The sequence below is a fragment of the Anomaloglossus baeobatrachus genome, chromosome 3 (genome assembly GCF_048569485.1).
Source record: "Anomaloglossus baeobatrachus isolate aAnoBae1 chromosome 3, aAnoBae1.hap1, whole genome shotgun sequence".
Classification (NCBI taxonomy): domain Eukaryota; kingdom Metazoa; phylum Chordata; class Amphibia; order Anura; family Aromobatidae; genus Anomaloglossus; species Anomaloglossus baeobatrachus.
This window is the reverse complement of record NC_134355.1, coordinates 11,754,739-11,768,100: the sequence shown is the minus strand read 5'-3', so window position 1 is coordinate 11,768,100 and position 13,362 is coordinate 11,754,739. Positions and strand designations below refer to the sequence as shown.

Here is a 13,362-nt window from a genome sequence, read left to right as displayed (position 1 = left end):
GTAATGGAGGCCGCTCGTGTGATGAGTAATGGAGGCCGCTCGTATGATGAGAGGTGGAAAAGAAGACTTCTCAGAGGAGATCTCGTTTATATGTATAAATACATGTGTGGTCAATATAAAGGACTGGCACATGACTTATTTCTTCCAAAGACAACACTAAGGAGCAGGGGGCGCTCATTACCTCATCACTCCCATCATTACCACAGTGCCCATGACAGTCCGTCTGTATGAGCCCAATATTAGTGCCAGTTAGGCAGCAACAGATAATATACCTGTTCCCGTCAATGACGACCGCGCCTGTCAGACAGATTATTAACCTGAAGTAACAACCTCCGGCCCCCGTAGAGAAATAATTAGAGAGCAGCATTTTTTATACAAAGAAGGAGAAAATGGTGTTCATGAGCGAAGTATAAGACATCATTCCCAGCCTCAAAAATTAGACAGAAAACCTGCGCCCCTTTGTCTTTGGAATAGCTACACCTATCCTACCTGCTTTATCCCCCACCTCTGTGATGATGACCGCACCCCAAACTTCATTCCCAGGGGGTTTTGACCTTTGGTCCATTCCCTTTCCATGTTTCTAGGGTGTATAAGGTGGGGAGACGTCTTGAGAAGATCACACTAACTATAGGAAAGTCAACTAATGAGGTGACTCAACATAACTGAGCAATGGTCAAGTAGACAACCTCCAATCACCCATAACGATGATTCCTGCCACGAGATCTTTTGGCAACTATTGGTATTAGCAACCATTAGAGAAGCGTCTTGCGAGTGATAGAATAGATGGAATTCTTTACCAGAAGTAAGGTTTATTGCAGTTAAAATGTAAAACAATCATGTTAACCCCTATTCCTCCCAGATACATTCACATTATAGTCACCACGACCATTCATGAAGAACAATGAAGGCGCCGGTGAAGACATTCAGAGATATCCAGAAAATAAAGTCATTTAACATATAGACCCTTATAGATGTTCTTATGAAGACTCGTAGATGTCTCCGGATGACACACATAGATGTTCTTTTGAAGACCCTCATTGATATCCTCCTGAAGACCCTTGCAGATGTTGTCCAGAAAAACCTTGTAGATATTCTCCTGAAGATTTGAACAGAGATTCTTCTGAAGATCCTCTTACGTGTTTTCCAAAAGAATCTCATACATTTTCTCCAGAAGACAATTGCAAATGTTCTTCAGACATTGTAGATGATCTTCAGAAAACCCTCGTAGATATCGTCACAAGACTCACCTGTGTTCTTCTGAAGACCTTTGTAGAACATTTCCAGAAGATGCCCAAAGATGTTCTCCTGAAGACTCACATAGATTTTCTTTTGAAGACTCCTACAGATGTTCTTCTGTAAATCCTCATATATTTTGTACTGAAGACATTTTTAGATGTTCTTCTAAAGCCTCACACAAAACCTCTTCGATGTCCTTTTGAAGACCCTTGTAGATGTTCTCCTGAAGACTCTCACAGATATTTTCCACAAGGACCTTATCGATGTTTTCCTTATATCATGTAGATTTTATTCTACAGACTCTCCAAAAGTCTCCTGAAGACCCTCATGTATTTTCTCATAAAGACTCCGGTAGATATTCTACGTTAAACTCTTGAAGATGTTTTTTCCAAAATTCTCATGGATGTGCTCAAGAAGACCCTCTTAGGTGTTTTCCTGAAGACCCTTGTAGATGTTGCCATGGCCATTTAAAGGCCTTGTTTATTGGTCGTGATCCATACATTTCATTTAGCTGTATCCAGCCATGTTCGTTTCTTATACTTTCCAAGTTCTTCTCCTAAGGACTGACTGGTGGGGTGGTTGAAGGACTGGCAGGACACACAAGTATTGAGACCGAAAGCAGCAAAACGTCAATGTTACTTATACAGAAACAATATTAGAGGAGGATGTCTCTTCTTGTGCAAATGATAGACCTCGCTGTTTGTGAGATTTCATTTGGTGGCTCCACAGTTTATGACTGGGCAATGTAATTCCAGCAGAGGATGTAGAGTTAGACACTGCTGCCCATGGTCACCCCGCTGCTCAGGCTGTTGGCTGGGAACTTGATGGGCTTCATGCTGCTGTCACGTTGACTGTATAAATGCTCCAGTCTCCATCGTTCCCATCTTCTCTGGAATTCAGCCTGGACCTGGAGCAAGAGCAGAAGAGCAAGAGATCATGTCTGACACATGCAGACCGTATGTGTAGAAATACAGATCCCTAATCATACGCTTCTGACTCATCAATCATACATTAGGCCATGTTCACATTCTCCATCATGAGCTTCTGTGTTTTCCATGCGTGGTTTCGATTGTGTGATGGATCTGGCAAAGTATTGCTGTTGCTTTCACGACAAAGATGTGAAGAAAGTCCTAAGGTACCCAGAGAATCTTGGTCAATCGAACAAGCTCCCATCTCCCACCTACTGATGGACACTCAGCTTGGATAAGCAAGCATGTATTTTCAGTGGGGCGTTGTAGTGCTAGACTCCTCTGTCCTCCTCCTCTAACACCAAACTCCTTTGTCTCCTCCAGACCTTGCTGTCTTTCTCCATACTCCCTTGTCCCCTCCAGACTCCTTTCTGTTCCCATCCAGACTTCTCAATACATCCATTCTCCACTTTCCCCCTCTGCATCCTTCAAACTGCTCTCTCCATCTGTCGTCCTCTAGACTCCTTTGTCTCTCTCTAGACTTCTCTGTTCCCTTCTAGATTCCTTTATTCCCTCCAATCCTCGCAGTCCTCCACTTCCAGACTCCTCTTTACTCCCTCTCTGCACCCCTCAGTCTTCATCAAGACTCCTCTGTCTCCCTCTAGACTCATAATGTCTCCCTCCTCCAGACTCCTCTGTCCACCTGCAGACTATTCTTTTCTTCTTCTCTAAGCTCCTGTGTCCCCTTTTGGACTCCTCTGTTCTCCTCCTCCAGACTTCTCTTTCCTTCTCCTCCAAATCTTTCTGTCCTCCTCATACAGACTCCTCTATCCCACTCTGAACTAAACTTTTCTCCTTCTCTGGTCTCCTCAGTCCCCCTCCAGACTTCTCTGTGCCCCTCCAGACTCCTCTCTCCTCCTCCAGACTCCTCTGTCGTCCTCCTGACTCTTCTATCCCTCTTCACCAGACACCTATGTCCTCCTTGAGACTCCACTTTACTTTCTCTCTAAACCCCTCAGTCTTCCTCCAGACTTCTCTGTTCCCTTCCAGACTCCTTTGTCCTCCTTTAGACTTCTTTATCCTAATACAGACTTCTCTTTTCTTCTTCTCTAGGCCCTCTTACACCTTTTTGACTCATCTATCCTCCTCCTCCAGACTCCTCCATTAGACTTCTCTGTCCTCCTTCTCCAGACTCTCCTATCCCACCCTGAACTCCTCTTTCCTCCTTTTCTAGTCTCAGCAGTGCTCATCCAGACTTCTCTATTCTCTTCTTCATACTTCTATGTGCTCCTCCAAACTTCTGTCCCCCTTCAGCCTTCTCTGTCTTCCTTCAGACTCATGTATCTTCCTCCAGTCTTCTATACCCCCCTTCTCCATATCCCTCTGTCATCTCCAGACTCTTCTGTCCTCCTTCAGGCTTCTCTGTCCTCCTCTATACTCTTCTGTCCTCTTCCAGGCTTCTCTGTCCTCCTCCATACTCCTCTGTTCTCTTCCAGACTCCTCTTTCCTCCACCTCCAGCCTTTTCTGTCCTCCTTCTCCAAACTCCTCTATACCACTTTGAACTCCAAGTTCCTCTTTCTCTAGTCTCCTCAGTCCTCCTCCAGACTCCTGTGTTCGCCTCCAGACTTCTCTATCCATCTTAATATTTTTCTGTCCCCCTCCAGACTTCTCTGTCCCCCTCCAGACTTCTCTGTCCCCCTCCAGACTACTCTGTCTCCCTCCAGACTACTCTGTCCCCCTCCAGACTCCTCTGTCCCCCTCCAGACTAATCTGTACTTCTCCAGACTCCTCTGTCCTCCTCCAGACTCCTCTGTCTCCCTCCAGACTCCTCTGTCCCCCTCTAGACTCCTCTGTCCTTCTCCAGACTCCTCTGTCTCCCTCCAGACTACTCTGTCCCCTTCCAGACTACTCTGTCCCCCTCCAGACTACTCTGTCCCCCTCCAGACTCCTCTGTCCCCCTCCAGACTCCTCTGTCCCCCTCCAGACTCCTCTGTCTCCCTCCAGACTCCTCTGTCTCCCTCCAGACTCCTCTGTCCCCCTCTAGACTCCTCTGTCCCCCTCCAGACTCCTCTGTCCCCCTCCAGACTCCTCTGTCCCCCTCCAGACTCCTCTGTCCCCCTCCAGACTCCTCTGTCTCCCTCCAGACTCCTCTGTCCCCCTCTAGACTCCTCTGTCCTTCTCCAGACTCCTCTGTCCTCCTCCAGACTAATCTGTACTTCTCCAGACTCCTCTGTCCTCCTCCAGACTCCTCTGTCTCCCTCCAGACTCCTCTGTCCCCCTCTAGACTCCTCTGTCCCCCTCTAGACTCCTCTGTCCCCCTCTAGACTCCTCTGTCCCCCTCTAGACTCCTCTGTCCTCCTCCGGACTCCTCTGTCTCCCTCCAGACTCCTCTGTCCCCCTCTAGACTCCTCTGTCCCCCTCTAGACTCCTCTGTCCTCCTCCAGACTGATCTGTCCATTCCAGACCTCTCTGTTACTTCTTGACTCCTCTTTTGTGTAGGGGTCATTAGTCCGTTACCTGCTGCACCTCGGGGGCTGGGGGGGTTGCACAGTATATCAGTATAAACAATAAAATAGTTACATTTAACGCTGCACTGAGATTAACATTAACGTTCAAAACCAAAAATAAACCAAAAACCCCAAGACTATAAGAAGATATTCCGATATAAAAGAATGTGTCGTATGGCAGGCTGGAGGAAAAGCGGCTGCATCGGGATCTGCAGGGAAATCGCATTGTGCCAGTCTTCACTCCTCACCTCATTATTGATGAAGCAGTACAAGACGGCGACCATCAGACCCTGGAACAGCAGAGACGGGGGATTAGTGCGGCTGAGATCAGACCCTCACAGGGGCTACTGACAGGTGAACGCGGGGACGGATCCTGCTGCACAGAGGATCATCTACATCAGATACAACTGTAACAAACCCTCAGCTATGACAAGCACGAGGACTTTACAGACAACAGTCCACAAACCAGAGGTGCAGATATTTCTTTATGCTGTGGAAAATATGTACAAATATCAACAAATCTACTGCCCCCATTGGTCAAAAAGTTACATTTCCACTACTGTACTGCCCCTTATGGTAAAAGAGGGAACTGTATCATGATATAGCGTTATCCAGATGCAGCAGAGCTGATATTGTGATGCTTTACAGATCTGCATTGTTCAGAGAACTCACTGTAATAGCACATAGCCAAATGACAAACAACTCTGCTGCACTGAATCACAGCTCTGCTACGCTGATATACAGCTCTGCTGCACTGATATACAGATCTGCTACACTGATATACAGATCTGCTGCACTGATATACAGCTCTGCTGCACTGATATACAGATCTGCTGCACTGATATACAGATCTGCTGCACTGATATACAGATCTGCTACACTGATATACAGCTCTGCTGCACTGATATACAGCTCTGCTGCACTGATATACAGATCTGCTGCACTGATATACAGATCTGCTACACTGATATACAGCTCTGCTGCACTGATATTCAGCTCTGCTGCACTGATATACAGATCTGCTACACTGATATACAGCTCTGCTGCACTGATATACAGATCTGCTACACTGATATACAGATATGCTACACTGATATACAGATCTGCTACACTGATACACAGCTCTGCTGCACTGATACACAGCTCTGCTGCACTGATATACAGCTCTGCTACAATGATATACAGATCTACTGCACTGATACACAGCTCTGCTGCACTGAATCACAGCTCTGCTACACTGATACACAGCTCTGCTACACTGATATACAGCTCTGCTGCACTGATATACAGATCTGCAACACTGATACACAGCTCTACTACACTGATACACAGCTCTGCTGCACTGATATACAGATCTGCTACACTGATATACAGCTCTACTACACTGATATACAGATCTGCTGCACTGATATACAGATCTGCTACACTGATATACAGCTCTGCTGCACTGATATACAGATCTGCTACACTGATATACAGATCTGCTACACTGATATACAGATCTGCTACAATGATATACAGATCTACTGCACTGATACACAGCTCTGCTGTACTGAATCACAGCTCTGCTACACTGATACACAGCTCTGCTGCACTGATATACAGATCTGCTACACTGATATACAGATCTGCTACACTGATATACAGATCTGCTACAATGATATACACATCTACTGCACTGATACACAGCTCTGCTGCACTGAATCACAGCTCTGATACACAGCTCTGCTGCACTGATATACAGATCTGCTACACTGATACACAGCTCTGCTGCACTGATATACAGATCTGCTACAATGATATACAGATCTACTGCACTGATACACAGCTCTGCTACACTGATACACAGCTCTGCTACACTGATATACAGCTCTGCTGCACTGATATACAGATCTGCTACAATGATATACAGATCTGCAGCACTGATATACAGATCTGCTACAATGATATACAGCTCTGCTACACTAAAACACAGCTTTGCTACACTGAAACAGAGCTCTGCTGCACTGAAACACAGCTCTGCTACACTGAAACACAGCTCTGCTGCACTGATATACAGCTCTGCTACACTGATATACAGCTCTGCTACACTGATATACAGCTCTGCTACACTGATACACAGCTCTGCTGCACTGATATACAGATCTGCTACAATGATATACAGCTCTGCTACACTGATACACAGCTCTGCTGCACTGATATACAGATCTGCTACAATGATATACAGCTCTGCTACACTGATATACAGCTCTGCTACACTGATATACAGCTCTGCTACACTGATATACAGATCTGCTACAATGATATACAGATCTACTGCACTGACTACTGCACTGATATACAGCTCTGCTGCACTGATATACAGATCTGCTGCACTGATATATAGATCTGCTACAATGATATACAGATCTGCTGCACTGATACACAGCTCTGCTACACTGATATACAGATCTGCTGCACTGATACACAGATCTGTTACAATGATATACAGATCTGCTGCACTGAATTACAGCTCTGCTACACTGATACACAGCTCTGCTACATATGTGGATCTGTTCTCCCATCTATTGCCCCCTTGTCTTTATAATGAGAGCCTTATCCCGTGCACTAATCATGGAGGTGTAGTTAGTTTTCTTATTACACTGATCCCTACTGTAATGGTGCAGAACAACATCTTACCTGGAAAGAGCTGAATGAAAGCTCAAAGAACAGCTTGATGTAGCGCAGGGATCCTTTGGCATGTTCATCGGTTATAAAGGCGAAAATAATTTCATGCGTTCCCAGGAGCGGGATCAGAGTCAGCGTGGATTTTGCTAATCTGTGAAAAGGAGATAACAAAAAATTAATATGATGGAATAAACACATCCAGCCTATATTACTGGGAGGGACACACAGACCTCACATCCAGCCTATATTACTGGGAGAGACACACAGACCTCACATCCAACCTATATTACTGGGAGAGACACGCAGAGCTCACATCCAGCCTATATTACTGGGAGGGACACACAGACCTCACATCCAGCCTATATTACTGGGAGAGACACACAGAGCTCACATCCAGCCTATATTACTGGGAGAGACACACAGAGCTCACATCCAGCCTATATTACTGGGAGAGACACACAGAGCTCACATCCAGCCTATATTACTGGGAGAGACACACAGACCTCACATCTAGCCTATATTACTGGGAGAGACACACAGACCTCACCTCCAGCCTATATTACTGGAGAGACACACAGAGATCACATCCAGCCTATATTACTGGGAGAGACACACAGACCTCACATCCAGCCTATATTACTGGGAGAGACACACAGACCTCACATCCAGCCTATATTACTGGAGAGACACACAGAGCTCACATCCAGCCTATATTACTGGGAGAGACACACAGAGCTCACATTCAGCCTATATTACTGGGAGAGACACACAGACCTCACATCCAGCCTATATTACTGGGAGAGACACACAGAGCTCACATCCAGCCTATATTACTGGGAGAGACACACAGAGCTCACATCCAGCCTATATTACTGGGAGAGACACACAGACCTCACATCCAGCCTATATTACTGGGAGGGACACACAGACCTCACATCCAGCCTATATTACTGGGAGAGACACACAGACCTCACATCCAGCCTATATTACTGGGAGTGACACACAGACCTCACATCCAGCCTATATTACTGGGAGAGACACACAGAGCTCACATCCAGCCTATATTACTGGGAGAGACACACAGAGCTCACATCCAGCCTATATTACTGGGAGAGACACAGACCTCACATCCAGCCTATATTACTGGGAGGGACACACAGACCTCACATCCAGCCTATATTACTGGGAGAGACACACAGACCTCACATCCAACCTATATTACTGGGAGAGACACGCAGAGCTCACATCCAGCCTATATTACTGGGAGGGACACACAGACCTCACATCCAGCCTATATTACTGGGAGGGACACACAGACCTCACAACCAGCCTATATTACTGGGAGAGACACGCAGAGCTCACATCCAGCCTATATTACTGGGAGAGACACACAGAGCTCACATCCAGCCTATATTACTGGCAGAGACACACAGACCTCACATCCAGCCTATATTACTGGGAGAGACACACAGAGCTCACATCCAGCCTATATTACTGGGAGAGACACATAAAGCTCACATCCAGCCTATATTACTGGGAGACACACAGACCTCACATCCAGCCTATATTACTGGAGAGACACACAGAGCTCACATCCAGCCTATATTACTGGGAGACACACAGACCTCACATCCAGCCTATATTACTGGGAGAGACACACAGAGCTCACATCCAGCCTATATTACTGGAGAGACACATAAAGCTCACATCCAGCCTATATTACTGGAAGGGACACACAGATCTCACATCCAGCCTGTATTACTGGAGAGACACACAGAGCTCACATCCAGCCTATATTACTGGGAGACACACAGAGCTCACATCCAGCCTATATTACTGGAGAGACACACAGATCTCACATCCAGCCTATATTACTGGGAGAGACACACAGAGCTCACATCCAGGCTATATTACTGGGAGAGACACACAGAGCTCACATCCAGCCTATATTACTGGGAGAGACACATAAAGCTCACATCCAGCCTATATTACTGGGAGACACACAGAGCTCACATCCAACCTATATTACTGGGAGAGACACACAGACCTCACATCCAGCCTATATTACTGGGAGAGACACACAGATCTCACATCCAGCCTATATTACAGGGAGGGACACACAGACCTCACATCCAGCCTATATTACTGGGAGAGACACACAGAGCTCACATCCAGCCTATATTACAGGGAGGGACACACAGAGCTCACATCCAGTCTATATTACTGGGAGATACAAATACCTCACATCCAGCCTATATTACTGGGAGAGACACACAGACCTCACATTCAGCCTATATTACTGGGAGAGACACACAGAGCTCACATCCAGCCTATATTACTGGGAGAGACACACAGAGCTCACATCCAGCTTATATTACTGGGAGAGACACACAGAGCTCACATCCAGCCTATATTACTGGGAGAGACACACAGAGTTCACATCCAGCCTATATTACTGGGAGAGACACACAGAGCTCACATCCAGCCTATATTACTGGGAGAGACACACAGAGCTCACATCCAGCCTATATTACTGGAAGAGACACACAGACCTCACATCCAGCCTATATTACTGGGAGAGACACACAGAGCTCACATACAGCCTATATTACTAGGAGAGACGCACAATACTCACATCCAGCCTATATTACTGGGAGAGACACACAGAGCTCACATCCAGTCTATATTACTGGGAGAGACACACAGACCTCACATCCAGTCTATATTACTGGGAGAGACACACAGAGCTCACATCCAGCCTATACTACTGGGAGACACACACAGAGCTCACATCCAGCCTATATTACTGGGAGAGACACACAAAGCTCACATACAGCCTATATTACTGGGAGAGACACACAGAGGTCACATCCAGCCTATATTACTGGGAGACACACACAGACCTCACATCCAGCCTATATTACTGGGAGAGACACACAGAGCTCACATCCAGCCTATATTACTGGGAGACACACAGACCTCACATCCAGCCTATATTACTGGGAGAGACACACAGACCTCACATCCAGCCTATATTACTGGGAGAGACACACAGACCTCACATCCAGCCTATATTACTGGGAGAGACACACAGAGCTCACATCCAGCCTATATTACTGGGGGAGACACACAGAGCTCACATACAGCCTATATTACTGGGAAAGACACACAGACCTCACATCCAGTCTATATTACTGTGAGAGACACACAGAGCTCACATCCAGCCTATATTACTGGGAGAGACACACAGAGCTCACATCCAGCCTATATTACTGGGAGAGACACACAGAGCTCACATCCAGCCTATATTACTGGGAGACACACAGAGCTCACATCCAGCCTATATTACTGGGAGAGACACACAGAGCTCACATACAGCCTATATTACTGGGAGACACACAGACCTCACATGCAGCCTGTATTACTGGGAGAGACACACAGAGCTCACATCCAGCCTGTATTACTGGGAGAGACACACAGAGCTCACATCCAGCCTGTATTACTGGGAGAGACACACAGAGCTCACATCCAGCCTATATTACTGGGAGAGACACACAGAGCTCACATCCAGCCTATATTACTGGGAGACACACAGACCTCACATCCAGCCTGTATTACTGGGAGAGACACACAGAGCTCACATCCAGCCTATATTACTGGGAGAGACACACAGAGCTCACATACAGCCTATATTACTGGGAGACACACAGACCTCACATCCAGCCTATATTACTGGGAGAGACACACAGACCTCACATCCAGCCTGTATTACTGGGAGAGACACACAGAGCTCACATACAGCTTATATTACTGGGAGAGATGCACAGACCTCACATACAGCCTATATTACTGGGAGAGACACACAGAGCTCACATCCAGCCTATATTACTGGGAGACACACAGAGCTCACATCCAGCCTATATTACTGGGAGAGACACACAGATCTCACATCCAGCCTATATTACTGGGAGAGATGCACAGAGCTCACATCCAGCCTATATTACTGGGAGAGACGCACAGAGCTCACATCTAGCCTATATTACTGGGAGAGACACACAGATCTCACATCCAGCCTACATTACTGGGAGAGACACACAGAGCTCACATCCAGCCTATATTACAGGGAGAGACACACAGATCTCACATCCAGCCTATATTACTGGGAGAGACACACAGAGCTCACATCCAGCCTATATTACTAGGAGAGACACACAGACCTCACATCCAGCCTATATTACTGGGAGAGACACACAGACCTCACATCCAGCCTATATTACAGGGAGAGACACACAGATCTCACATCCAGCCTATATTACTGGGAGAGACACACAGACCTCACATCCAGCCTATATTACTGGGAGAGACACACAGACCTCACATCCACCCTATATTACTGGGAGACACACACAGAGCTCACATCCAGCCTATATTACAGGGAGAGACACACAGACCTCACATCCAGCCTATATTACTGGGAGAGACACACAGAGCTCACATCCAGCCTATATTACTGGGAGAGACACACAGAGCTCACATCCAGCTTATATTACTGGGAGAGACACACAGAGCTCACATCCAGCCTATATTACTGGGAGAGACACACAGAGTTCACATCCAGCCTATATTACTGGGAGAGACACACAGAGCTCACATCCAGCCTATATTACTGGGAGAGACACACAGAGCTCACATCCAGCCTATATTACTGGAAGAGACACACAGACCTCACATCCAGCCTATATTACTGGGAGAGACACACAGAGCTCACATACAGCCTATATTACTAGGAGAGACGCACAATACTCACATCCAGCCTATATTACTGGGAGAGACACACAGAGCTCACATCCAGTCTATATTACTGGGAGAGACACACAGACCTCACATCCAGTCTATATTACTGGGAGAGACACACAGAGCTCACATCCAGCCTATACTACTGGGAGACACACACAGAGCTCACATCCAGCCTATATTACTGGGAGAGACACACAAAGCTCACATACAGCCTATATTACTGGGAGAGACACACAGAGGTCACATCCAGCCTATATTACTGGGAGACACACACAGACCTCACATCCAGCCTATATTACTGGGAGAGACACACAGAGCTCACATCCAGCCTATATTACTGGGAGACACACAGACCTCACATCCAGCCTATATTACTGGGAGAGACACACAGACCTCACATCCAGCCTATATTACTGGGAGAGACACACAGACCTCACATCCAGCCTATATTACTGGGAGAGACACACAGAGCTCACATCCAGCCTATATTACTGGGGGAGACACACAGAGCTCACATACAGCCTATATTACTGGGAGAGACACACAGACCTCACATCCAGTCTATATTACTGTGAGAGACACACAGAGCTCACATCCAGCCTATATTACTGGGAGAGACACACAGAGCTCATATCCAGCCTATATTACTGGGAGAGACACACAGAGCTCACATCCAGCCTATATTACTGGGAGACACACAGAGCTCACATCCAGCCTATATTACTGGGAGAGACACACAGAGCTCACATACAGCCTATATTACTGGGAGACACACAGACCTCACATGCAGCCTGTATTACTGGGAGAGACACACAGAGCTCACATCCAGCCTGTATTACTGGGAGAGACACACAGAGCTCACATCCAGCCTGTATTACTGGGAGAGACACACAGAGCTCACATCCAGCCTATATTACTGGGAGAGACACACAGAGCTCACATCCAGCCTATATTACTGGGAGACACACAGACCTCACATCCAGCCTGTATTACTGGGAGAGACACACAGAGCTCACATCCAGCCTATATTACTGGGAGAGACACACAGAGCTCACATACAGCCTATATTACTGGGAGACACACAGACCTCACATCCAGCCTATATTACTGGGAGAGACACACAGACCTCACATCCAGCCTGTATTACTGGGAGAGACACACAGAGCTCACATACAGCTTATATTACTGGGAGAGATGCACAGACCTCACATACAGCCTATATTACTGGGAGAGACACACAGAGCTC

At 46.7% G+C, this 13,362-nt stretch overlaps 1 protein-coding gene across 1 annotated transcript in view; it reads right to left on the bottom strand.

The window, feature by feature from the left end:
- Positions 1 to 816: 816 nt before the first annotated feature.
- Positions 817 to 13,362, bottom strand: part of GLP1R (glucagon like peptide 1 receptor) — a gene marked incomplete at its 5' end in the record, with an annotated part of 395,725 nt that continues 383,179 nt past the window's right edge. Inside the window, 3 exons of the mRNA XM_075338923.1 lie at positions 817 to 2,143; positions 4,901 to 4,942; positions 7,332 to 7,470. Of these exons, the coding sequence (XP_075195038.1) occupies positions 2,006 to 2,143; positions 4,901 to 4,942; positions 7,332 to 7,470 (319 nt within the window). The remainder of the gene's footprint in view (positions 2,144 to 4,900; positions 4,943 to 7,331; positions 7,471 to 13,362) is intronic.